General features: G+C 34.5%; 1 protein-coding gene and 1 long non-coding RNA gene across 3 annotated transcripts; both read left to right on the top strand.

The window, feature by feature from the left end:
* The first annotated feature begins 18061 nt into the window (after window positions 1-18061).
* Window positions 18062-20009, top strand: LOC127138496 (WAT1-related protein At4g28040). Its single transcript, XM_051064959.1, has 6 exons — window positions 18062-18304; window positions 18388-18456; window positions 18635-18751; window positions 18846-19224; window positions 19323-19471; window positions 19648-20009. Exons 1-6 carry the CDS (start codon window positions 18129-18131, stop codon window positions 19871-19873), a joined length of 1116 nt encoding a protein of 371 aa, XP_050920916.1. The 5' UTR covers window positions 18062-18128; the 3' UTR covers window positions 19874-20009.
* A 178-nt stretch (window positions 20010-20187) lies between these two features.
* LOC127138495 (uncharacterized) lies at window positions 20188-23292 on the top strand. Of its 2 annotated transcripts, XR_007808789.1 has the most exons (3): window positions 20188-20549; window positions 20852-21081; window positions 22919-23292. It is a non-coding gene; the product is annotated as an uncharacterized LOC127138495 (long non-coding RNA). The 2 variants fall into 2 exon arrangements; XR_007808788.1 differs by lacking the exon at window positions 20852-21081.
* Window positions 23293-26832: the final 3540 nt, after the last annotated feature.

Raw genomic sequence — 26832 nt, 5'->3', positions numbered from 1 at the left:
AGGTTGAATTCAAGATGAGAAGAGGATCACAATGGTGGTGGTCTCGTGTTCTGAATTTACCAAATAATGAAACTCCGGTGAGAGCTCACCGGAAAAGATGACCGGAGTGTTCCAGGTCGTCTGAGTTTGGCCAGACACGTTGGACCAACGAAATATTTTGATTGGCTGGTTTTGAATTGGATTTCGTGTGCCAGTTGTAACGCGTTCCATCGTGCATCCTAATTTGTGGAGTGTTGGATATGTCACGTCAATTAATGAGACGTGATCCAACGCTCGGTGTTTTTTCTGATTTTAATTATTTTTATTTTATTATTTTTAATTGCTTTTTCTTTTAAAGTTCATAGTAATTTCATTTTTCATCCAAAAAATTCCAAAATAATTTCTAAAACTCTCTTTTATTTTTCTTCATCTGGTTTTTATTTTTCCATTTTTTATTTCACTAATTTTCTATTTTTCACGAATTTTCTCTTTTCTCCTTTGTTTTAATTGGTTTAAAAATACTTTTCTGCATTTTTTAATTTTGAAAAATTTATTACATGCTACTTATTTTATTTCCAACCTTCCATAATTTTCTTGGCCATTTATTTGGTGTTTTGAAGGACTTTATGGATTTTTTTTCTTTTTTTTTAATTCATTTGAAAATACTTTTGGTGCATTTTTATTTCATTTAATTGCATTTTATATTTGTGTGACCTTTGTGAACTTCTGTTGGCCTTGGATCATGATGGTTTAGACCTTAAGTCTCGTCAAACTTAATGGATCTTGGGTGTTGATGAGGTGAAAATCCTAATCCACCAAAATGGATTATTGATTTTGATGATGACTTTATCAAACTTTTGGTCCAATTTGGGTGTGATTTCTCTTGTCCCCTTCTTCTTCATCTCTTTCTTTTCCCTTTGATCAATTGGATGGCTTGTGTCCATCTTGTTCATGATTTATGGATTGGTACTTGATGAACTCTCATCATTTCAAATCTACCTCCTAATTGATCATGGATCATTTAAGGTACTTTGGATTGATGCATAAGTTTGTCCTAAGTGTCATGAAGTATGGATTGAAGTAATGGACCATCCTCCTAGTCTTTGTGCTTCATCATTCCTTCTTTTCTTTTTGTGTGGCATGACTTTAAGAGAATGATTTATATATCATTTCTCTAGCATGTATTAACACTAAAATTATTATTGATTGGTCTCAGATAGTTGTGACTTCTTTATAAGTCCTATTACGATTGCTTAACATAGCACTGAATTTGTCACAAAAGCAAAGATATTTTTTTAAGTGAGATTGTAAGTCTTCTACTCCCCATGGTATTGTGTGAAAATATTGCTTCCTTTTCATTTGTGAGAGCTAGTGGCATACTTGTTGATTTTTATCCAAGTTGGAACCCTTCTCATAATGATGTATAGGTTCCTGTTTTCATGCTCGTGGGTGAATAGTTGAGTGTTCTCCAAAAAAATCCCAAACCATCCTTCATTTTTTATTACTAACGTCATTTACTAACATTTTACTTGCATTAACTTTTACTTCAAATTCATTTACTTTATGCTCTTTTATTTTATGTCATTTATTTTATACTTTATGTTTAGCATCCCATATCATTATTTGTGATTATGTCATTTGTTTTTTGTCCATTTGGACTTTTCTTTTATATCCTTGTAAAGAAAACACTAATAAAGAAAACCTAAAAAAGAGCTTGGTTCTCCCGACTCATGGACTTGTGGTTACTATCCTTGGCATCATTGTGGAGTTATGGACTTAGAATTAGGATCTTGACCTTTTCTTTGGGGCTTGTGATTTGAGACCTTAGAATCCATCTGGTACGTTTGACTTGGGACTTCCTTTGAAGACTTGGTTTGGTTATTTTGGTTTCATTTGATACATGGATTATTATTTGCTTATTTGGCTTGTTTGAGGCTTAATATAACGGAGGGAATTCTTGCTTAACTTATGTCATAAAGCTTGTTATCTCTTGGTTAGATCTTTCCTCCCTAACTTTTAATTTATGCTCTAGGATAGTCTCTTCTTCTCCTCCCTTTCTTTAATTTTTAAATCTTCTCCCCCTTTTCAAAAACCTTCTTGTTTTCTAACTTGAACCACTTTCTCAATAAATCTTGACTTTTATCAAGTGATTTTCAAAACCCTTTCCTAATAAATTCTAATTCATCTTAAGCATATTTAGACCATTTTCAAAAGACCTAAAAAATGCACAACTCATTTAAATAATTTTTGTGCCCTTTGTGCACCTAGCCTTTTAAAATATTTTGAAAAGTTTAGACATGAGTCATTTCAATAGTTGAGATATAATTATCCTATCCCCATAGCATTGATGATAATTCTTTTCCATCTAAGAGAGCTAGTGGCATACTTGTTGATCCTTATCCAAGTTGGAGCCCTTCTCATGATGATGCAAAGTTCTTATACTTGTGGGTGACTAGTTGAGTATTCTCCTCAAAATGACAAAATGACTTTTCATTTAAAATAAGTCAAAACAAACACCTTTGTTATTTCTATCACGAACTACAAGGTTTTGATCCTCCATTGCACTTTGTTAGTACGTAGGCATGAGACTTCAAAAGGTCTTGGCAAACACAAAATGTACACATTTTTAAAGAGGTTCCCTTTGCATAACTAACCCCCAGACCCTTGTTCTGTTTTTATTAGTTTTGTTTTAAAACTTCTTCGGGTTTTATTTGTACTTTTTCCCTTTTCATTTGGAAACAATAAAAGCGCGGTGGTGACTCTTGCTTTATGAGTTAAGTTAATCAATAGATTAGTCTCAAAAAATTTACCACTACACTTCACTGAAGATAAATCTCTTAAGGAAGAAATGATCATATTCAGTTGCTCTTGGTTGACGATGTCATGTTCAACTGCTTTGGCTGAAACTAATCGCATCCAACTACTTTTGGTTGAAGGATATTGCTTCTAGCTACTCTTGGCCAGAAGTGAATCTGTTAGGGATGTACAAAAAGACTCGTTGGGGGAATAAATGACCATATTCATATGCTCTTGGCTGAAGACATCATATTTAGCTACTATCGGCTGAAATTTGTTAGGGATATGCAAAAGACTCTTTGGGCTGACTACCAGGCGGGAATGATTTTGAAAACTTAACTACCAAACAAGAGTTGGCTACCAGACAGGAACTAGGTCTTAATGTTAACGTCCCGACGAGAACTAGATTTGAAAAGTGACTGGCAGACGAGAACTGGACTTTGAGGTACCAATCAAGGTTGGATTTTTTTGATATATGGGTGATGCCATAATGCACAAGATGAAATGCATGATATGATGTAAGAGTAATGCTAGTGTATGCAAACATGATTGATGTCAACACATGATGATGCTCTGGTTGTTTGAACGGTTAAGACCAAGAAGGTTTCTTGCAACAAGCTTCCCGTTAAGAAGATGCTATTCCAACATAATTCCCCGACATATGTTTTGAACTTGATAGTTGCTGATGTACGGTAGAATTTGGCTTGAACAACTGGAAGATATAGAGAGGACTCATCCGTCTATAACGTACCTTCCCCTAGTTTGTTGTGTCTATGAAGAAGCTTTCCTTTAGAGGATGTTTGGAAGTAGTCTTACCATAACCAAATCTTGAGATGGCTTTCCCTAGTGCTTGAACTCGAAGCAGGGTGCCCCTAATTAACCGATTCTTTGAGGGATTTACTGAGCCTTGAAGTGATTTTCCCAGATTGACTGAATCTTGAGATGATTTGTCGAGCCTTGACTATTCTTTTGAGGGATTTTCCCCTGACCACAATGTTTTTTGACTGCTTTCCCCTCATAATAGGGTCCTTAGATGATCGAATTCCTTTTTGATTGTTCATTGCCGGAACTTCCTTGATGGTAAGTGTTGAATTGCAGATATAAATTGTTTATTCAAAAATGGTAATTTTAACGCAATGCTTATGCAAGTTTTGAAATCAACGTCACTATTGAAACAATATGATGTACAGTGAATGAATCAATGGTTTAATCAAAGTGTGAACAATGATACAAGAAATTTATACCAATACAAATGATTAGCAAGTATCTTATGAGTCAGGTTAACGCAACCTTGCTGAGTATTCTTTCAAAATAAACCTTGCTTTAATTAGGTCTTGTTAGGTCTGGCATGTAGTGATTGACTGCATTTTGGAAAAACAAGTATTCTAGTTCGATGTTGAATAAGATGTCCTGACATGTTGGTTCAACATTGAAGTGTGACCAGTTTTAGTATCTTTTAAGATTTGTTTCCTTTTGAGAGATATATAAAGATACGCTGAAGATTTAGTTCACGAAATATATGAGTCAAGTAGAGCATTTTCTAAAAAGCAAAAAGATTGTTTTGCCTTGACTTGTTTATGAAGTAAAGATGACGATCAAATTTTATTTATAGATCGCGTCTAAACCTAAGAAGACATTGAAGCAAAGCTTAATATTATATGTGTTAGGGTTTTAGTTGTTCTTTCTTATTTGTGAGCCCACTCTTATATCTCGTTGATATTAGAGTCGGATTGTGTTTTGAGTTGTAATTGTTAATCACTCATAAGCTTTTAAGCAAGAGTGGATTATATGTTTTAGAAGAATGTCTTCTATTATTTAATTAAAGTCATTATCACTGTGTGGGATTGAAAATGAGAGGGGTCTCATATGTAGGAGAGTCTTAGATAGAAACGTCCCCGGGTAAAGATTAGGTGAGAAGTTTGTAAAACCTGAGGTTGTTTAGAACTTCGAACTAATTCTATGATAGTGGATTTCTTTCCTGGATTGGTAGCCCCCAGATGTAGGTGACATTGCACCTAATTGGGTTAACAACTGCTTGTGTTATTTTCTTTCATGATTTTATTTAAATCCTAATATTGTTTATGGTGTGATAATATGCTGATCCTAGTGTCGTGGCATCGTGTACGACGCCTAGGATCTGCTTACCAGAATTCCAATTGGTATCAGAGCAGGCATCCTGCTTTGTTTCTGGGTGACATCTGGGGAAGATGCTTTCTGGTAGCATGGACAAGGAAGGAGGATTTATTAACAGTCCCCTCATCTTAGATGGATATAACTATGACTATTGGAAGGCAAGGATGGTGGCATTCCTAAAATCTATGAATAGCAAGACCTGGAAAGTTGTCATCAAGGGTTGGGAACATCCTTCTGTGAATGACAAAGATGGGAAGGCTACTGTGGATCTGAAGCCTGAAGAGGACTGGTCTAAGGAAGAAGATAAACTGACTCTTGGAAACTCCAAAGCTTTGAATGCTCTATTCAATGGTGTTGACAAAAACATATTCAGGTTGAAAAACACATATAATGTAGTTGAAGATGCGTGTGAGATCCTCAGAACTACTCATGAAGACACATCTAAAGTAAAGATGTCTAGGCTTCAGCTCCTCACTACCAGATTTGAGAAATCCAAAGATGAAAGATGATTAGAATATTCATGAGTTTCACATGAGTATTCTTGAAATAGCTAATTCATCTAGTGCCTTATGAGAAAAGATGTCAAAAGAAAAACTGGTCAGAAAAATTCTCAAGTCCCTACCTAAGAAATTTGATATGAAGGTCATAGCCATTGAAGAAGCTCAAGACATCAGCAGCATGAGAATAGATGAACTTATTGGGTCTCTCCAAAATTTTGAATTGGGTATTAGTGACAGATCTGAAAAGAAAAACAAGATCATAGCTTTTGTATCCAACACTGAAGATGAAAAAGACCAATGTGACTTGGATACTGGTGAAGGAATGACTAATGTTATTATACTACTTGGAAGATAATTCAACAAGGTGCTAAATAAAATAAATAGGAAGTTAAGACATAATGTCAAGAACATTCCATCTGACATCATGAATAATAATGACTTTTAGGAAAGAACAAGAACTGAAGAGAGATTCAATCAAGGTAAATGTATTCTGTGTCATGGGTGTGAAGGATTTGGACACGTTAGAGTAGAATGTCCTATATATCTCAAGAAACAAAAAAAGGGTTGTCTGTCTCTTGGTCTGATGATTGATAACTCTGAAAGTGAACCTGAGGATGAAGCTACTAAACATGTAACTGCTTTAACTGGAAGATATGAATCTGATGAAGATTCATGTGATGAAGAAGTATCCTATGAGGAACCGGCTGCCTCCTAAAGAGAATTGCGCATCAGAAGTGAAGAAGTGTGTCAGCTGGGAGAAAAACAGAAGAAAGTTATATCTCAGCTACAGGCTGAAAATGAAAGATATCAATCTACCATCTCTAATCTTCAAGATGAGGTGATATTGTTGACTTCCAAACTTGATAACATGACAAAGGATGTAAGAATGTTGAATAAGGTATCTAATGTGTTAGATGAAGTTTTGCAAGTTGGAAAAGTTGTTGGAGATCTGAGGGGGATTGGCTTTAATTATCAATCTCTGGATAAACAAGGAGAAATCTTTATCACCAACTTTGTTCTTCCTAAAAGGGAGCTTGAGCATGTAATGTCTAAACATCTGACTCAACATCGTGTCAGACATCAGAATACTCAAACTGGAGGCAAGTTATTACGCTGAAGATGTCATTACTATGGAAAATATGGTCATATAAAACCTTTCTGCTTCAAACTGTATGGCTATCCCAGGTATCCAACACAGCTCATGCCTAATCAAATGATAACTAACAATAGGAAGGAGCGGATACCCAAGCATATCAACTCTAGTCTCATAGCTCACATCTCTCTTAGAGCTTTAGCTCGAGAAGACTGGTATTTTGACAGTGGATGTTCTAGACACATGATAGGTGACAAGAAGTTCTTGGAGAACCTCAAGTCCTACTCAACCGGTTATGTCACGTTTGTAGATGGGGCTAAATGTGAAATTAAAGGAGTTGGAAGACTAGCTTTTACAGGACTCCTGAGTCTTGATAATGTCCTGTTGGTAAAAGGCCTAACTGCTAATTTGATTAGCATCAGCCAGCTATGTGATGAGGGACTTAAAGTCAATTTCACAAAATCCAAGTGTTTGGTCACTGATGAGAAAATGAAGTACTGATGAAGGGAGTCAGGTTTAAGTACAACTATTACTTATGGACATCTCAAGAAATTAACTGCTCTTCCACATGCCTGATATCGAAAGAAGACGAAGTCAACCTATGGCACCAAAAACTTGGACATTTACATCTGAAAGGCATGAAAAATATTGTATCAAAAGAAGCCATCGGAGGTATTCCAAAGCTCAAAATTGAAGAAGGTAAAGTATGCGGTGAGTGTCAAATAGGGAAGCAAACCAAGATGTCACATCCTAAGTTACAACATCAGACCACTTCAAAAGTTTTGGAACTTCTACATATGGATTTAATGGGACTTATGCAGGTCGATAACCTTGGTGGGAAAAGATATGTCTATATAGTTGTTGATGATTTTTCAAGATTCACTTGGGTGAACTTCATCAAAGAAAAATCAGATGTCTTTGAGGTGTTCAAAGATTTATGTCAAAGGCTTCAAAGAGAGAAGGAATGGAATTGTCAATATTCAAAGTGACCATAGGAAGGAATTTGAAATTAGAAAATTTGATAAATTATGCTCCTCTGAAGGTATTGGTCATGAGTTCTCTGCTCCCATCACCCCTCAGCAAAACGGTGTTGTTGAACGCAAGAACATGACTCTATAAGAATCAGCTAGAGTCATGCTTCATGCCAAGCAACTATCCTACCATTTTTAGGATGAAGAAATGAATATTGTTTGCTATACTCATAATAGAGTAACTCTAAGAACAAGTAATTCACCTAATCTTTATGAACTGTGGAAAGGAAGGAAGCCTATTGTCAAATACTTTCATGTATTAGGAAGCAAATGCTTCATTTGGATGATCGTGAATAAAGAAGAAAGATGGATCCCAAGAGTGATGAAGGAAGATTTATGGGATACTCTATAAATATAAGAGCCTATAGAGTTTTTAATTCCAGAACCAAAGCCATGATGGAATCCATCAATGTTGTAGTGGATGATAATATCACGGAAAAAGGGACTGATGCTGATGAAGATGTTGGCACATCAACTCAGCAGATTGACACTTCTGAAAATGAGGAAGTTATTGAGTCAGACAGTGAACCAGGAGGCACTGAACTCGACAACCATCAAGTCAACAAAGGTCCCTCTATTAAATCTCAGAAAGATCATCCAACAAAACTCATTATTGGAAATCTTAACAAAGAGGTCACCACTAGATCTAGAGATGTGATATCAAATGCTTGCTTTGTCTCAAAGTTTGAACCTAAAAATATGAAGGAAGCCTTGACTGATGAATTTTGGATCAATTCTATGCAAGAAGAACTAGGACAATTTATAAGAAATGAAGTATGGGACTTAGTTCCTAGGCCTAAAGGAATGAATGTTATTGGGACAAAATAGATCTTCAAGAACAAATCTGACAAAAAAGGAATTGTGACTAGAAACAAGGCTAGACTTGTTGCTCAAGGATACACTCAAATTTAAGGGGTTGATTTTGATGAGACTTTTTCTCCTATTTCTTGCCTTGAGTCAATAAGACTACTTTTAGGAGTGGCTTGTTTACTTAAATTTAAGTTATTTCAACTGGATGTGAAAAATGCCTTCTTAAATGGGTACTTGAATGAAGAAGAATATGTTGAATAACCCAAGGGGTTCATAGATCCTAACTTTCCAGATCATGTTTACAAACTAAGGAAAGCTCTTTATAGATTAAAGCAAGCACCTAGGGCCTGGTATGAAAGGCTCATTGAGTTCCTTGTCAATAATGGATACAGGAAAGGAGGAACAGACAAGACATTGTTTGTTAAAGAAGAGCATGGTAAACTCATGATAGCTCAAATATATGTTGATGACATTGTGTTTGGAGGGATGTCAAACCAGATGGTCCAACATTTTTTCAGGCAGATGCAATCTGAATTTGAAATGAGTCTTGTTGGCGAGTTGACTTACTTTCTTGGGCTCCAAGTCAAACAAATGGATGACACTATCTTTATCTCTCAAAGCAATTATGCTAATAGCATAGTAAAGAAGTTTGGCATGGAATATGCTAGTCATAAAAGGACACCTGCACCAACCCACTTGAAATTGACTAAAGATGAAAAAGGTGTAAATCTGTATCAAAGTCTGTACAGGAGTATGATTGGTAGTTTGTTGTATCTTACAGCTAACAGACCTGACTTTACATTTGCTGTAGGAGTATGTGAAAGGTATCAGACTGAACCCAAAATGAGTCACATTACTCAAGTAAAAAGGATCCTGAAGTATATCAATGGAACTATTGACCATGGAATGTTGTATTCTCATAATGTGAATCCATTGCTTATAGGATATTGTGATGCAGATTGGGCAGGTAGTGCTGATGATAGAAAGAGAAATTATGGAGGATATTTCTTCTTGGGAAATAATCTTATATCTTGGTTCAGCAGGAAGAAAAATAGTTTGTCTTTATCTACGGTTGAGGATGAATATATTGCAACAGGAAGCGGTTGTTCTCAATTAATTTGGATGAAACAAATGTTAGAAGAATACAATGTCCAGCAAGATGTAATGACATTTTATTGTGACAACCTAAGTGCTATTAACATTTCCAAGAATCCTATTCAACACAGCAGAACTAAACATATTGATATCCGTCATTATTTTATAAGGGATCTTGTTGAAGACAAAATTGTTACTCTTGAGCATGTAACCACTGATAAGCAACTGGCAAATATTTCTACTAAAGCCTTAGATGCAAATCAGTTTTAAAAATTAAGGGGTGAATTGGGCATTTGCATGCTTGAAGAATTATAGCAATTACTGATATAAAGATATAGAAATCAAATTTTATCTTCCATCCATTTAATGGTGCACAAAACTCAAGGAATATCATTACAACTTTTACTTATTTTCCCAACGCATCAACCTAACCATTCTATAAACATCATTCATGCCACCTTCTTTATTCTCTCTCTCAAACTTACTCTCAGTCACTCTCATCTCTCTATCTTCTATTTGCAGTTCATATCTAAAATCTCCAAAATGTCTCAACCTTCTATCTCAACTCCTAGCAAACACACCAAGGAGAAATTGAACCCTAAAAATGTAGATACTAAGATAAATCTCTCTAATGTCATTACTGATGCCATTCCTCTTTCGATAGTTCTTGTCCATGCAACCCCTATAAGGAAGGTCACAAAATATGCTTCGAGGAAAGGTAAGCCCTCTAACGTAAGTACCTCTTCCTCTTCATCCATGACTGCTAAAAATGTAAAAACTCTTGAACCCTCTACTGCTGTAAAGAAATCCCATTCTATGAATATTATCTTGACCCCATTAGTGTTGAACCTAATGTTGGTGTTTCTAAAGATGGTCCTGTTATGCCAAATGTTATGGAAGATGTTGAAGCCTCTGAAACCAGTAACAAATCTAAGACTGTTACTACTTTGAGTAAATCCAACATGATCGTTGCAGACATAAACGACGTAGTAAGAACATTTGTGTGTTGATCTCTCAAGTGTTGGTATTGAACCCAAGATTAATGTCGTGCCACATGTCTCCACATCCTTGGCCCAACCTGATAACACTACCAAAACTCCCTTGAATAAATTTGATGTGAATGTATCTACTATGTCTCCTGAAAAATCGAAAGACAAAGAGGTGTCTGAAGGGATGACTGGAGATCTGGCTGACAAAGATGAAAACTTTATTGAGAAAAAGGATCAATACACTATCATAGTAAATATAGAGGATCTGGACTCTGATGATTTGCCCATCGGTTAAACACTTGCTCCAGGAATAGCTAAAAGATTGAAGAACAAAACAGGTCAAGCTATTGAATCCTCCAGCACGCCCTCCGAATCTCTCAGGAAAAGAGCCAGTGTTAGCCCTACAAAAAGATGGAGCAAGGTTATTACTCATGTTTCTAAGAAGAAATCCCTTAAGAGGAAGGAAGTTGCTTCTGATTCTAGTGATTCTAACCATGATGTCAAACATAATGTTCAGGACATCATGTCCATTGCCAGAAAGCAAGCATCTGGGAAGAAGATTCCAACAAATATTCCTGAAGTTCCAATTGACAATATTTCCTTTCACTCTATGGAGAATGTTGAAAAAAAGAAATTTGTTTATCAAAGAAGATTAGCGCTGGAAAAGGAACTGGGCAAAGATGATTTTGAATTCAAAAGGATGATGAGTCTGATTCAAGAGGTTGGATTAATGAAAATTGTAACTGGATTTGCCAAGTGTTATGAAATGCTTGTTAAAGAATTTATTGTGAATATCTCTAAGGAATGTGATAACAAGAGGAGAAAGGAGTTTAGAAAAGTGTATGTAAGAGGAAGATGTGTGGATTTTTCTCCTGAAATAATAAATAGGTTTTTGGGCAGAAATGAAGAAGAACAAGCTGAAGTAGAAGTATATGACAATGTTATCTGTAGAGAGATTACTTCTAAAAAAGTAAAGGAATGGCCTAGGAAAGAGAAACTATTTACAAGTGCCTTGAGTGTGAAGTATGTTGTACTTCACAAAATTGGAGTTGTTAATTGGGTTCCAACCAATCACACTTCCAACATTGCTACAGGACTAGGTAAGTTTATTTAAATTATAGGGACCAAGTCAAGTTTTGATTTTGGATCATATGTCTTTGATCAAACTATGAAGCATGTTGCCTCTTATGCTATGAAGATGCCAATAGTTTTCCCCTCATTGATCTAAGGTGTTATTCTGAGTCAACACATAAGTATATTAACCATTTCTGATAGTATCTACAAATGGGACCCTCCTCTCTCATTATATTATAGGTTGTTCACTGGGAAACATGTTCCAACATTATCTTGACATCTGCACAGACATCTTCCAGGGCTACTACTAGAACAAGCATCCTTGCTGAGCTAAAAGATACCTGCAAGACCTTGGATGAAACTATCAAAAGTTGTACTGAGAGGTAAAACAAGATTGAAATGTTGATAAAAGCCTTGTCTGAAGAAAAAGGAGATTTGAAAGGTGATGGAAAAGGTGTAGAAGATGAAAATGAAGAAGGTACTGATGCAAGCGATGATGAAGAAACTACCAGTAGTGATAAGGAATGAAGCACTCTAACTCTGGGTTTTTTCCTGTGTGTTGATTGCACTTCTATTTGTTGTTTTGTGTGGGTTATGCTCTGAATATTTATGTACTTTATCGTGCTATTGGTTTGTAACCTATCTTTTGACTGCTCTGCTAACTCTCATGTTTGGTTGTGTTTGTCAACTTTTTGGCTAAAAAGGGGGAGTAGTTATGGTGATGTGATTGTGATTGATTAACTTTAGAGTTATGTTTATTTGTTTGTTTATTAGCTCTGCCTTATCTCCTGCCCAATAAGGGGGAGCACATATGGATGGGGAGTAGCTCTTGCCCCTGGTTTGCTACTCAAGGGGAGCATTATTTTTCTATAATGATAGACTTGTTTGAAGTGGGTTCCCGATGTTAATTATGTCAGGACAAATGTCTTGACATCCTGACTAAAGAGAAATTATTTTTTCTCTGATGTGAGGCAATGTTCTTTTCTGTTGTGCCTGCCTCTGGTGTTTTGGGGGAAAAGGATTTTGTTTTTGTTGTGCTTGTATCCTTACCCTCATTCTTGTTGGTCTATGCAAAGGTTATTTTAGCAAAAATTTGCCAAAAGGGGGGGGGGGGGTTCTTAGGTCTGGCATGTAGTGATTGACTGCATTTTGGAAAAACAAGTATTCTAGTTCGATGTTGAACAAGATGTCCTGGCATGTTGGTTCAACATTGGAGTGTGACCAGTTTTAGTATCTTGTAAGATTTGTTTCCTTTTTAGAGATATCTAAAGATACGCTGAAGATTTAGTTCACAAAATATGTGAGTAAAGTAGAGCGTTTTCTAAAAAGCAAAAAGATTGTTTTGCCTTCACTTGTTTATGAAGTAAAGATGTCGAAATATTTTAGGAAATATATGATCTGATTGAAATCAAATATGTAGAAGATTGTGCAGAGTCCTTGGATCTTCTGTGAATCAAGCCCGAAGCCCATTTCGATCAAATTTTATTTATAGATCGCGTCTAAATCTAAGAAGACACTGAAGCAACGCTGAATATTGTCTTTGTTAGGGTTTTAGTTGTTATTTGTTATTTGTGAGCCACTTTTATATCTCGTTGATATTAAAGTTAGACTGTGTTTTGAGTTGTAATTGTTAATCACTCATAAGCTTTTAAGCAAGAGTGGATTATATGTTTTAGAAGAGTGTCTTCTATTATTTGATTAAAATCATTATCATTGTGTGTGATTGAAAGTGAGAAAGGTCTCATATCTATGAGAGTCTTAGATAGAAACGTCCACGGGTAGAGATTAGGCGAGAAGTTTGTAAAACTTGAGGTTGTTTAGAACATCGAACTAATTCTGTAATAGTGGATTTCCTTCCTGGCTTGGTAGTCCCCAGATGTAGGTGACGTTGCACCGAACTCGGTTAACAACTGCTTGTGTTATTTTCTTTTATGCTTTTATTTAAATCCTAATATTGTTTGTGGTGTGACAATGTGTTGACCCTGGTGTCGTGACATCGTGTACGACATCCAGGATCTGCTTACCAGAATTTTATGTCTTTTGAAGGTCACAACGTGGCCTTGTTCATGATTTTCGAAACAAAGGATATATGGCTCAAAATTTTAATTTTAATCCACCTCATTCTTCTTGATGATCTCCAGTCTTATATTTAGTTAATTCGACACAAGCATTCAACTTCCAAGAGGTTATTAAGGGTGAAGTTGTGATGGGTCAAGAACCCCTGATATTTTTTGCTTGAGGTGGCAGTCACCTACTTTTGTTTGATAGTCATACAAGCTTGTTCTTGTTCTATATTTTGTTTAAGGATTTTCTATGATCCTTCTTCTCAATTTTCTTCTTATCCCTAATTTTTACCTGGACTGTTTCTTTTGAACAGTCCAACGGGATGCCCTAATTTTTGCCTAATTCATCTTTCAGATTTTTCGACTTAGCGGACTTTCTTTCTTTTTTCTTCTAATTTTTCATTTCTAGGAATAACTTGTATGACATTTGTACACTTTATTTTTTGAAAGGGTTGTGTCTGCCATGTTTTGATGGTTCAAGAGAAATAACTGCTGTAGGCTTTTGAAAGTTCACCTTTTTCCTAACAATGTGTGATGTGTTCGAAGAGAGGATACGGTTGAACCTCAGATGCACTTCTTTTTCTGTTGGAATTTGAATGCATATCCAAATTAACCGAGCAACTACCCTGCCCCAGGTTAAAATTAAGATTTTTTTCATACAGAAAAGAAACACCAACTTCTAGGCTCAAAGGGGTTGACTAGGGATTAACTCCTTATATCTTAGGTGTTTATGAATTGAAATAATGCCTTACATCTTTAGAAAAGTTTTATTCAGAAGCATACTATAAGGTATTTTGGGTATTTCGTTTTCATCATTCTCCCTCTGATCTTTGCTTAAACAAAAGTTTGATAAAAGTAAGTGAATAGGAGAAATTTTGATATTGTTTTTTCTTTTTGAAGAATGGAAAAAATGAATATGTGCAGAGTGAATACAAATGGATTGATTCAGAAAATGCTTGTTCATTTCATTATCATTACCATTTAAAAAACATCAAACTCAAAAGTAAACAATACTTTAACAATAAAACAAATTGCAAATGAAAATGATATATATGGCATAATGATTATCAACTATGAGGATGAGTAGCCCTCTTGATTCACCAGCTTCAAGAAATGCTTCTAGCAGTCTTGGAACTCACTTGAGTATGAGGTTTCTGTTCACTAATAGATTTCCTCCTTGAAGGGTTAAGTACTTCTTCTCAATCAACTGTTGTACTTTATCTTTGAAAGTGTTGCAGTCCTTGGTCGAGTGTCCTATTGATCCAGCGTGGTATCCTCATCCTCGGGTTCTCATTGTTAGAAATGGCACCTTCCTCAGTCAGGTAACGAACAATGTGTTCGACAGTAGAGTCGTTTATGTCACCAACAAATTTTGTAAATTTAGGGACTTTTCATCCCTTTTGTAATTCAGTTTGTAACACATACTCTGATAGGGGAAATGTCTAGTTTGGACTTTGCATGCCCATATTAACCCTATTTTGAGCCATTGTCCTTTCAACAATGGTTGTTAAGTTATTTTCTCCCAACATATTTCCCTATCGAACTTGATGGACCACCTGGTCAGCGTCCTAGTTTCGATTAACAACTACCACAGGTGGATTACGCTCACCAACAGGTATCTCTTGTCCGGCCAATTGGGGGTTCATCTGATGTCCTTCGTTCACAATATTCTCTTCTAATACTACCCCCTGGTCTCAAACCTGCCTACCAATTTAAGGTTGGGCGACTAGTTGAACCTGCACTGTGAGAGCACCAAAAGAATTAACAATTTTGGTCATTTGAGTTGTCAATTGTTGGTAACTCTGATTTGTATTCCGAATCAATGGGTTAAATATTGTACCCATCTGTTGGATTAGTGTGTTCACCATGTCATGGTTACTCTCATCCATTTGTTACAGCATTGCCATAACATAATTTGTTGTTAAAGCAGGCATTGCTTGGGAACCAAATCCCATCCCTATATTGGGTGACATATTTTGACAATTGGTTGCCTATGGCTGAGCCAACTGCCATAATAGGGGAATATACATTTACAACATTATCCACAAATGTCAATGAGTTATTTTGTAAACTTGCCATCACCGTTGTTGGCATTTCAAAAGGTTGTTCACGCCCTGGTACGGGCATTGTAAAGTTTGTGGCAAAAGGCTTATAGTCTAATGTCATTATTGGTCTTGGAGCCACTAGGTGACTCTGAGGTATTAGGGACGAAACCGTCCCTTCAGGTAACGTTGTTGGTACCACCATTGTTGATGGTGTTACCGTAGCACTAGTAGTCGAAGGACTGGGTTCAGTTACAGTTGCAGAAACCGTTCCTGTCCCAGCGGTATTAGAAGGTTGGTCTCCATTGTTGTTCATAGGATTCACCATTCTTTTAAAGTATCTTTTAACATGTATCCTTACTTCTCTCTTTGTTATGTTTCCGCACCTTAATCTCATACACACTCACATACAGGATGAAAAGTTGATGAAAATACAAATAAAAATTCTGATTTTAAAAACACAAATAAGTAAAATAAAAAAAATACACAAAACTGTCCCACTAGGTGTATCAATTTGTTTACTATGAAATTTGATAAACAAATATAAGTTTCTATTAATACTTAATGGATCAAACTCGAAAATCTACCATACATATTTGTGTGTTTTTATGACTGGTGAAAAACCATAATTGCTGGAAAATGTTTGTTGTGATTGCTTGTAATAAGAAAAGTTTTAGGGAATAAAAGGACTACAAGTAGAATGCAAGTAAAGTAAAGGCTTTGAAATCAAAAAGGCAGGTGCATGAAAAGAAAAGACTGAAATTAAAGTGCAAGTGATGTAAATTGATAGGAAAAGTAAAGGACATCGAAAGGTAAGTTAATGCATAAAAAGGATTTTTAATGTAAAGTTGCTTGAAATATATGAAATGGTGGAATGCATACATACATCTTTCCTCACTTGTTTCTCAACATGCGGATACTTTGAGTTTGCAAAAATGTGTACAATTGTGAACCCCCTTACAAAATGAACTTAAGTATCCTTATATACTACTATATGATAACTATCTAAGAATGGTAAACTACTCTTGTGATGACACGTCCCAAGTCCATGCAACGGTTTTCCTCGACGTGCCTCTACGTGTTTCTGAATAACTGTCGAGGCCAACTTAGTTCCCACCTTGTGACATCATTTGAATTTCCTAACTGCTTTGCTGAGCGCCAAAACTGACTACCATCGTCAAAGTCTTCGATGTCGACTATGTTAAGCTAACATATTATGTTGCATTGTCCATTGTAATGATGAACTCCACATGTGGTGACTGAATCGACATTGCTTTCATTGTAGTAATGAACTCCAACCTTAGCCAACATAGCACAATTTCACTAAGTCTCCAAGTTCCTCACAATGTATTTCGACCTTGCCATTTTTTACCAGTATCACTCTATGTGACTTCCGACCTTGAGTCATATAGTAATGTGGATCTATTATATCTTTGACCTTTCACATGGCATATTCATAGCTTTTCTCATTTATATTTGTCACTTATGGTCAGGTCGAAAAATCCAGTGTAACACACACATGGACGCATGTTCACATGTGTGTGTGCGCGCGCGCACGCGCACGCGCGCACACACACACACACACACACACACACACACACATATATATATATATATATATATATATATATATATATATATATATATATATATATATATATATATATATATATATATATATATATATCAGGATCAAATGACATCAAGGTGTCAAACTTAATAACATGACACCTCTAATAACGCTTCACCATATGTTCGTATAACAAAATTCATCGTTAGATTGAAAGTTATTATCATATAGATCATGTCTATAAAATTTAATATCAATCGAAAATCATTTGACATGTTAACAAGATACATAAAAACGAATGTCTTACAAAATTTCATGAAAACTGTTAATTTTTATCATTCTCTTTAACATAGCAAATAATTTTTTCTTAACATAATATTTTGTAGGATTAATCTATATGATAATATATTTCAATCTAACGATAGATTTTGTTATACGGATATAGGGTGAAGAGTTATATGAGGTGTCACTGATCATATATATATATATATATATATATATATATATATATATATATATATATATATATATATATATATATATATATATATATATATATATATATATATATATTATTTATTTATTTATTTGTTTATTTATATATTTAAATATTTTTAAAAATTATAACTATTTTTAATTGCATATTTATTAAATATCGTTGAATAATTTCCTATTTAAAAATTTCCAATTTTGACAATTTAAAAATATAAATAATTTAATTAAAATACATTGAATTTAAAAAATATATATTAAAAATATTAATTTAAATTAATAATACATTGAATTTTAAATTAAAAATACCTTGGATAATATAATATAATACCTACGAATATTTAAAATTTTCGTTTTATTAAAAACGTTGTACTTCGATAATTCTTCTTATAAAACCATTGAGCTAAGACAGTAATTCAAGTAGTTGAAACAAGCTTGTTTCATATTTGATTCATCTGAAAATGGGTGGTTCAGTAATGCTAATGATTATGATAGGGTTACAAATTCATTATACAGTTCTTGCAATATTGACAAAAGCTGCCTTTTCAGATGGATTGAGTCCAACCATCTATGTAATGTATAGGCAAGGCATAGCCACTTTGGCATTGGCACCTTTCATCTTTCTCTCTAATAAGAGGTATATATATTTGATGAACTTTTCCTCTATTATTATTCATACTCTCAGCCCCTAATATTATATATGCTTCTTTTGTATTGCAGGAGACGATCTTTGACGACATCAGTAGGATTAAAGGGTTTCTTTTGGATGTTTATGACCTCTCTTTTTGGGTATAGTTTGCTAATAACTTGTGACATGGTTTGAAATTGTAATTCGCAACTGTAATTATGTAATTATAGCTCAAATATTACTGATGCAGTGGACTCTGCAACCACAGTGTGATGTTAAATTATGTGATCGACCAGTAATAGTGAAACTCACCCAGTTTCTGTTATTTTGTACGTGCAGGGTTACTGTAAATCAGAATGCATATTTTAGTGGATTATTCTATGCATCTTCTACCGCAGCTACTGCTATGACTAATTTGATACCTGCATTAACTTTCGTATTTGCAGCAATTTTGGGGTAATTAATTTACAGAAATTAGCAATTTGATACTAATATTTGTTTTGGTTACTTAATTAATATTCAATAACAATTCTGGTTTTTGAATGATTAGATTTGAGAAAATCGACCTTCGAAGTTTAGGAAGCGTGGCCAAGATATTAGGGACAATTTGTTGTGTCAGTGGAGCCTTAACCATGGCATTTCTCAAAGGGAATAAGTTGTTACACATGGATTCTATAGGTCTCACTGCAAGTGAAGATGATAATTGGATTCTGGGTTGTTTGTTGCTCTTAGCAAGTAGTGTTTTTTGGTCATGTTGGATGATTATGCAGGTTCCGATTTCTTCGTACTGCCCGGATCATGTATTTTCGACTTTTTGGATGTGTTTATTCGCAACGATACAGTCGACTATAATGGCTGTGATCCAAGAACATGATCTTCAAGCATGGATTTTGCATTCGACGTTAGGAATTTCATGCTGTTTATATTCGGTAAGTCTGTCACGGTCTCTTAGAAACTATTCAAATTGGTATTGTTTTTTGCAGTTATATTCGTCTAACACCAAAATCGGTATGTTTTCGGGATATAGGGAATTGGCATTGCGATTAGTTTTTTCATTCAATCATGGTGCATATCACAGAGAGGTCCATTGTACTGTGTAATGTTCAACCCTCTAGCAGCTGTTTTTACAGCTTTGGTAGCTGCTACGTTTCTGCATGAACAGCTCTACGTTGGAAGGTGATAAACTATTTCGTATAATATAATTGTATTATTGTTTTTCTTTTTTTACCACCAGACTAATCCGTTCCGGGAGTCAGTTCTGGTATCAAGTGATTCTGGCTCCCTCCTGATCTCAGTTGCGGGAGATCGAACCTAGGCTTATTCTCACTCACATTCATTTATGTCCATTTCAGTTTGGTTGGGGCTATTGGGGTGATAGTTGGTTTGTATATTGTGTTATGGGGAAAAGCCAAAGACTTTGATGGGACCAAACAAGAACAACCACAATCAAAGATGGAGGATGGTGAAAGAAGTAATAGAATAGATTTGGAAGAACCACTTGTTGCAGAGAAATCAGAATATGTGGCAGAGATAAAGATGGAGGGCAGTGAAAGTTTAGCACTCAGATTGAAGAAATAAAAACTCGATTAGTTTCTTTACTAGCTAGAATTGATTATGATAAATTGATTGTAACATTATTTCACTTTATGCATTAGGCTGTGCTTCTATATGCGTGACAAATTTCAAGAAATATATTAATGCTTTGCTTATACAACTTGAGTTTGAATTCTATCTTAATATTTATTATTAAATATGGTATCTCAAGGTATTGAACACGAGACTTCTAAAATAGATAAAATCTCATCTAAAATTCGGTTAAATGTTTAGATGATAATGTGAGACATATTTTATAATATATTTAAAAATAACGGTGTCACGACTCTCAAAATAAAGATAACATTCAGAATAAATAAAATAAAAAAATTTGATTGTTAGCTCCTCACCACCATTTTCGTTTTCGAACCCTCTAGCCATTTCACTCACCCATTCAGAGTCAATTGCTATTGCTCGCAGTCGTTCGATTTCATTTTCCACCCTTCAATTTATGTGCCTCTGTTCGATTTCATTTTCATGGTTTCTTCATTTGCATGCTGAATTTGAGCCTAAAGTTCTAAGAAAATATGTGAGAGAAGTTAGGAATATTAAATCTTCTGAAGAGAAAGTGTTGTCGTGGAAAGCTTGACTCAAAACTGAAGTTAGGAATATTAAATCTTCTGAAGAGAAAGTGTTGTCGTGGAAAGCTAGACTCAGAACTGTAAGCATTTCTGGATGGAATTCTACTACTTTCAGATAACTAGGATTTCATTTCAAAAATAATGTTTTTATTTATTTTTATATGATTTCTATGTTTATTTTAGTTTTCAAATATATTAAAATTTCAATTATATTGTAGAATTATCGAAAAAGACTAGATGAAACACGAGATATGATGGTAGGTTACTCAAAGGAAAAATTAGAAAATTTATGATTTACAGTTTGATGTAAATGAAATTGAAAATATGGAATTTTTTTTTTATTTCACATTATTATTTATTATTTATTTGCAATTTTGGTTAGGGATGAATTTGAAGTCATCGAGAATATTTGAGATTTTGGAAAAAGTTGACACTGATGTATCATATTGTCTTGAAAGGCATTCAAATTAATGAAAACAACATACATGTTGATTCATTATTGGAAAAAAAGTTCCAAGAATAGGAATATATGACATATGAAAGACAACCATATCAAGACTCATGTTTGTCAAAAACTTTGCACGATATGAGTGTGTATGCTTCATGGAAAAGGTAAAAGAAGAAATACCTTTTTTTCCTTTATAAAAAAAGACACATATTTTGCATCTGTCTGTTTTAAAAATAAAAACACATCTTACATCAATAACAAAAACAAAATGCAAAAGTACTTGAATGTGTTAATATTTCTTTTTATGTCAAAAAATATATATCCAACAGCATAAGTCTAAGACAAAAAAATTATAAATCTCATAAAACGGCCTCCCAAGATCAACTAACACAAAAATAAAGTGACACAAAATGATGATTGTTGCATTGATGAGAACGAAAAAAGGAGATGAAGGTGTGAAAAACATAAAAAAGAGGGGGGTTGAATTAGGTTTTATAAAACAAAAGCTTTTTATCAAACTCAAAAACACCACTAAAAAATTACTAACAAAGAGATAGAAACATAAGCATTTTTATCCTGGTTCGTTTGAAACTTAAAGCTACTCCAGTTCACCCGACGAGGTGATTTTTCCTTATACACAAGGATTTAATCCGCTATAATCAACATATTACAATAATTACAAAGAATAACTTTCATTGTCTTCTCAAGGATCTGAATATACCCTAATCTCCTTAAGGACCCACAAAGAATAACCTTCTTTGCTTTCTTAACGATCCAAATATATCCTAGTCTCCTTAAGGAATCAAACAAACAGTTTGAATAATATTTTATGTGTTACAAATTGTTTCTATACAAGCATATTTTACACAAATGATAAACAAATACTTAAAGAAAAATTGTGTACAAAAGATGATAGCTTTTCACAAAGAAACAGACTTGTCAAGTTGTTGTAGCACCGACACTTTTCTTCAAGTCTCACTTATATAGCATAAGAAGAAGAACGTTGGAGGGAAAAATGGGAAAAGCTCATAGAGTGGTTGTCTACTGTTGGAAGATGAAAGGAGTGATACTGTGTATTGTCTTTCACCCACAAATTCAGTGACAGGTGTGATGTATAGTATTGTCTTTGCCCAGAAAATCAGGTAGTGGAAAGGATATTTGATTTTTACTATGTACTATTTGATCATGTGTCCATTTGATCTTATATTCAAGCTCATTGACTTCTAATGAACGTTGATGAAGCATGAAATGAAAAAACATAGAGCATGAAATAAGTTGTTACACATGGAATTCTTTCTTCCTGATTCCAAACATCTCACTACAAGTGAAGATGAGAATTGGATTCTGGACTATTTGTTGCTCTTAGCAAGTAGTGTTTTTTGGTCATGTTGAATGATTATGCAAGTTCCGATTTCTTTGTACTACCCGGATCATGTATTGTTGACTTTTTGGATGTGTCTATTCGCAACGATACAGTCGGCTATATTGGGTGTAATCCAAGAACATGATCTTCAAGCATGGATTTTGCCTTCAACATTATGAATTTCATGTTGTTTATATTCAGTAAGTTTGTCACGGTCTCTTAGAAACTATTCAATTGGTATAGGTTGTTACAGTTATATTCATCTAACACCAAAATCAGCATGTTTTCGGGATATAGTGAATTGGCATTGCGGTTAATTTTTTCATTCAACCATGGTGCATATCACAAAGAGGTCCATTTTGTATTATGTAATGTTCAACCCTCTAGCAATTTTTTTTACAGCTTTGGTAGGTGATACGTTTCTGCATAAACATCTCTACGTAGGAAGGTGATAAACTGTTTCATATATATAATTGTATTATTGTTTTTCTTTTTTTACCACCAATATCCGATTCATTGAACAGACTAATCCATTTTGGGAGTCAGTTCTAGTATCAAGTGTTTCCAACTCTTGATCTTAGTTGCGGAAGATCGAACTGTGACTTATTCTCACTCACATGCATTTATATCTGTTTCAGTTTGGTTGAGGCTATTGGATGATCATTGGTTTGTATATTGTGTTATGGGAACAAGCCAAAGATTTTAATGGGACAAAACAAGAACCACCACAATCAAAGATGGAGGATGGTGAAAGAAGCAACAGAACAACTTTGGAAGAACCACTTCTTGCAAAGAAATTAGAATATGTGGCAGAGATAAAGATGGATGGCTAATGATTTAAGCCAATGGTAGTTTGGGTGAAACTTTATCACTTTCAAATTGAAGAAATAAAAATTCGATTTGTTTCTTTACTAGCTAGAATTGATTATCATAAATTGATTGTAACATTATTTCACTTTATGCATTAGAAGTGTTACTTTAGCCATATATTAATAATTAATGTACAACTCAATTTAGATGCAAAGACTTTTTTTAAGATATATATATATATATATATATATATATATATATATATATATATATATATATATATATATATATATATATATATATATTGGTCTCTTAATTTTTAAAACGATCAATGTAGTCCCTTATGTCTTTAAACAACATCATTAAGTCATTCTATCTAATTTTCACAATCGACGTAAATTTTTGCATGTGTGACATTCAACGTGGCATATGTAGGGATTTCAATGGGCAGGGTATGTGCGGAAGAAAACAAGTAAACAAAGCTAACGTTCATTTAAAATTGAACTAAATTAGACTTGACTCTCTCTTGTAGGAGCAGTCCCCAACAGAGTTATCAGCTGTTGCGGTGCAAAAAATGACCACGAGCGCTTGCACGCTCAAGATAACAGAGTCACCACCAAACTTTATTTATACCAAATAGTAAAGGAAAAATATAGATAAAACCCTTAAAAGAAAAAGAATATGGTCGTCGCAACCAAAATCGGGTTCGAAAGTCGATTATGCGAGGGGAAGATATTAGCGCCTCACACATCTGTTATACTTAACTTGAACCATTTAGTTATATTTGCGATTGAAATGTTAACTTTTGTCGTTTGTTTTCTTCGAGTGGTCAAAAGTGTAAACATAAAAGAAAAGGGGTCACAAAAAGGTTTTTTTATTAATGTGCCTGACAAGATTGCGGGTCTTGCTCCTATGTATATCCGAGTGCGATGGAGAACTCAAAGCTACGTAGTTCTGAGTAGAAAATGTTTGTTTGTTGGTTGATTTTAGCATAAGTTATTTTGTCGAATTCAAACGGAAAACATTACTTACTACCCAAAACATGGAGAAATGAACATTGACATTGCATCAGAAAATGGATGACATAATCTGGATTCTCACATATTTGTTCTCGTCACATTCGAACGGAAAGTGTTCTAACTTCTTGCGCACGGTAGGAAAAAAAAATTGCATCGTCTCGGAATGGACAAAGCATATTTCGTTTATGAAAAGAGTTATGATAGTGTTGGGGTGAGGAAAGACAAGTTTGATGTGTTGAGATTGTTTTTAGTCGAAAGATGAGTATTCAAACAATGAGCTCTAATATAGTGTCCAAGTATTCGTGGAAAAAGAAGGTCTACACCCAATCAATCATTTTCCTTCTAATTTATTGTAAAAATGGTGAATTTAGTCAAGGTTCCTTAACGGAAGATGATTATTCGTACATCAAGCTCTACAACCAATATCCAAATAATCGGGGAAGGAGAAGGTATACACCCAATCAATCCTTATTCTTTTATAAGAGAACCAACTGAGTTTAATTAATTATTGTGTTTTTAATACAAAAGACGAGAGTTCGAACATGAAGCTCTACAACAGTGTCCAAACACTCGGAGAAAGAGAAGGTTTATATCCAATCGATCTTTTTTCTTCCAAGTTATTGTGAAAAAAGGTAATAGGTATTTTAATTTGATTAAGAAAATGCACTCGATGTTGATCAAGGTTTAACCTGCGTTGACTTGAAATAAGAAATGATTTGATTCGATTTTAAAAATGTTTTTGAAAATAAATGAAAGGTGAGAATCACAACACGGTTGTAAATTGCCAAGCAAGGGGCGTGAATTCTAGCGTGGGGACGTGAACTCTAGCGCGAGGCATAATTTAATGCCATAAAGAAAATCGAATCATAATATTGTACAAAGTGTGCAACAAAGTAAAAGGATAGGAGCTTATACAACATATTTACAACACAAATTCATTATAATTGAATTGAAAGATTAAAGCAAAACGAAACATGCACAAATCAAAATCATATCGAAAGGACATGAATCGATGTCGCGTAATGCGAAGACGTGCAATGCAAAGCTACAAAAAGTAGGATTCAAATTCGATTTAAATTTAACAAAGTTGGATCATTGTATCTCAACACAAATCGAATTGCAAATTCCTAACGCATAAGAGTGGTCAACGCAAATAAATCAAAATGCAACGGATTATAATGCGAGGAAACAAGATCCTAACAAAATGAAATTTTAACGTACGCAAAGGCATGTCGTAACGCAATTGATTATGCGAGACGTAATGAAATTATATAAGCAACGTAACAAAAACGAATTGCACATATTGCATGTAATTATAAGAAAATACAACGATGTTGCTAACGCTTAACTCGCTAATCGCAAATAAGTCAAAGTAAGAATGAAGCATAATACAATGTAAAGATACCGTCACCTACGAGTTGAAAATGACAGCACTCAAAAAAATATATAACAAGTGCCTATCAAAATAGAATTGCGACATGAGTTCAATGTTACGGGAATCGAATCGGCGTAAACATCGGCACATACAAGTAGCACATATAAATTATTTACAAAATTAAAAAATTAATTATAGCATATAGAAGGTGTAATTGTTAATGGGCCTAGTATACATAACAAAAGTCTAATACTTAATCTAAATACATTTTTTATAATAATAACATATAATAATTATAAAGTGAAAATAAATAAATAAATAAATAAAAATAATAAAAAGGAAATAAGGGATTCAATGACACTTGAGGTTTGACCCTTTCAAGCCAAAAACACAGAACACGTAAAAGGGAGAAAACGGGAATCAGAAACTCTTCCTCTCCACATGATTCTTCATTCCCCTCTCAAGTTCTTATTGAAACAAAAAATCAAGAATCATAAGAAAAAAACAAGTAACGATACCTTCACTCATTTATCTCTGCGGGCAACTAATTTGTGTGGAGCGATAGCGAGAGAAGAGCTTATGTGGTGGAGAAACGATGATGGTGAAGGATGGCGTGGATTTGTGATTGGATCTCGGTTTAGTTTTGGACGTGAAAGGGTGGTTATGTACTGGAGGATTGTGTTGTTATGGTGGAGTTTGTTGTTCGAAAGGAGGCGGAAGTTGGGTTTGGAGTGGTGGAGCAAGGAGTTTGGAAGGACATTATACAAGAAGGACCGTTGTGATGGTGATTCGTATGGAAGGAAATGTGAAACCAATGGTGTGAACGGATGTGTGAGGTGGTGGTAGTTTATGTAGGTGTAAGAGAGGGAAGAGTTTTACCATGAAGGATTTTGGAACTACGACACGGTATGGTGTAAGAGAGAATGGAGCACGGTGGAATTTATTTTTTTGAAAGGTTATGTGAGAGAGAGTTGATGGCTTGAGGGAGGAAGAATGTGAAGTTGGATGAGATGGTGAGTTATAGAGTTCGCCAGAGTTTGTGTTGGTGTTGGGTAGCGAACAGAATGAACCGCCGATGAAAATGGTTGTCGTGAGTGTAAGAACAAGATTTGGTTATGCAGTTGGCCTTTAGTTTTAATGATAACAATGCATTTTTTCTTAGAGAATAATTTTGTACCCTAATGGTTTTTGTCTAGTGTGTATCTTTTGCTAACAGGTTCTGACTCTGAAGAATTGATGTGTGATGTCATCAGATTCTATACTCAACACACTCTGAATCTGAAGAGATACAAGGTGCTCTACAAGATGCTGTAAAGTTCTAGAAAGCTCTTGGACAATGGTTCTAATG

This window comes from Lathyrus oleraceus, chromosome 4 (assembly GCF_024323335.1).
Source record: "Lathyrus oleraceus cultivar Zhongwan6 chromosome 4, CAAS_Psat_ZW6_1.0, whole genome shotgun sequence".
Classification (NCBI taxonomy): domain Eukaryota; kingdom Viridiplantae; phylum Streptophyta; class Magnoliopsida; order Fabales; family Fabaceae; genus Lathyrus; species Lathyrus oleraceus.
The sequence above is the reverse complement of the archived record's forward strand: the minus strand, read 5'-3'. Positions and strand labels throughout refer to the sequence as shown.

Coding starts and splice junctions, on each gene's coding strand:
- LOC127138496 (XM_051064959.1), top strand. CDS start 18,129: ATGGGTGGTTCAGTAATGCTAATGATTATGATAGGGTTACAAATTCAT. Junction 18,457..18,634: donor TTTATGACCTCTCTTTTTGG/GTATAGTTTGCT, acceptor TTGTACGTGCAG/GGTTACTGTAAATCAGAATG. Junction 18,752..18,845: donor GTATTTGCAGCAATTTTGGG/GTAATTAATTTA, acceptor TTGAATGATTAG/ATTTGAGAAAATCGACCTTC.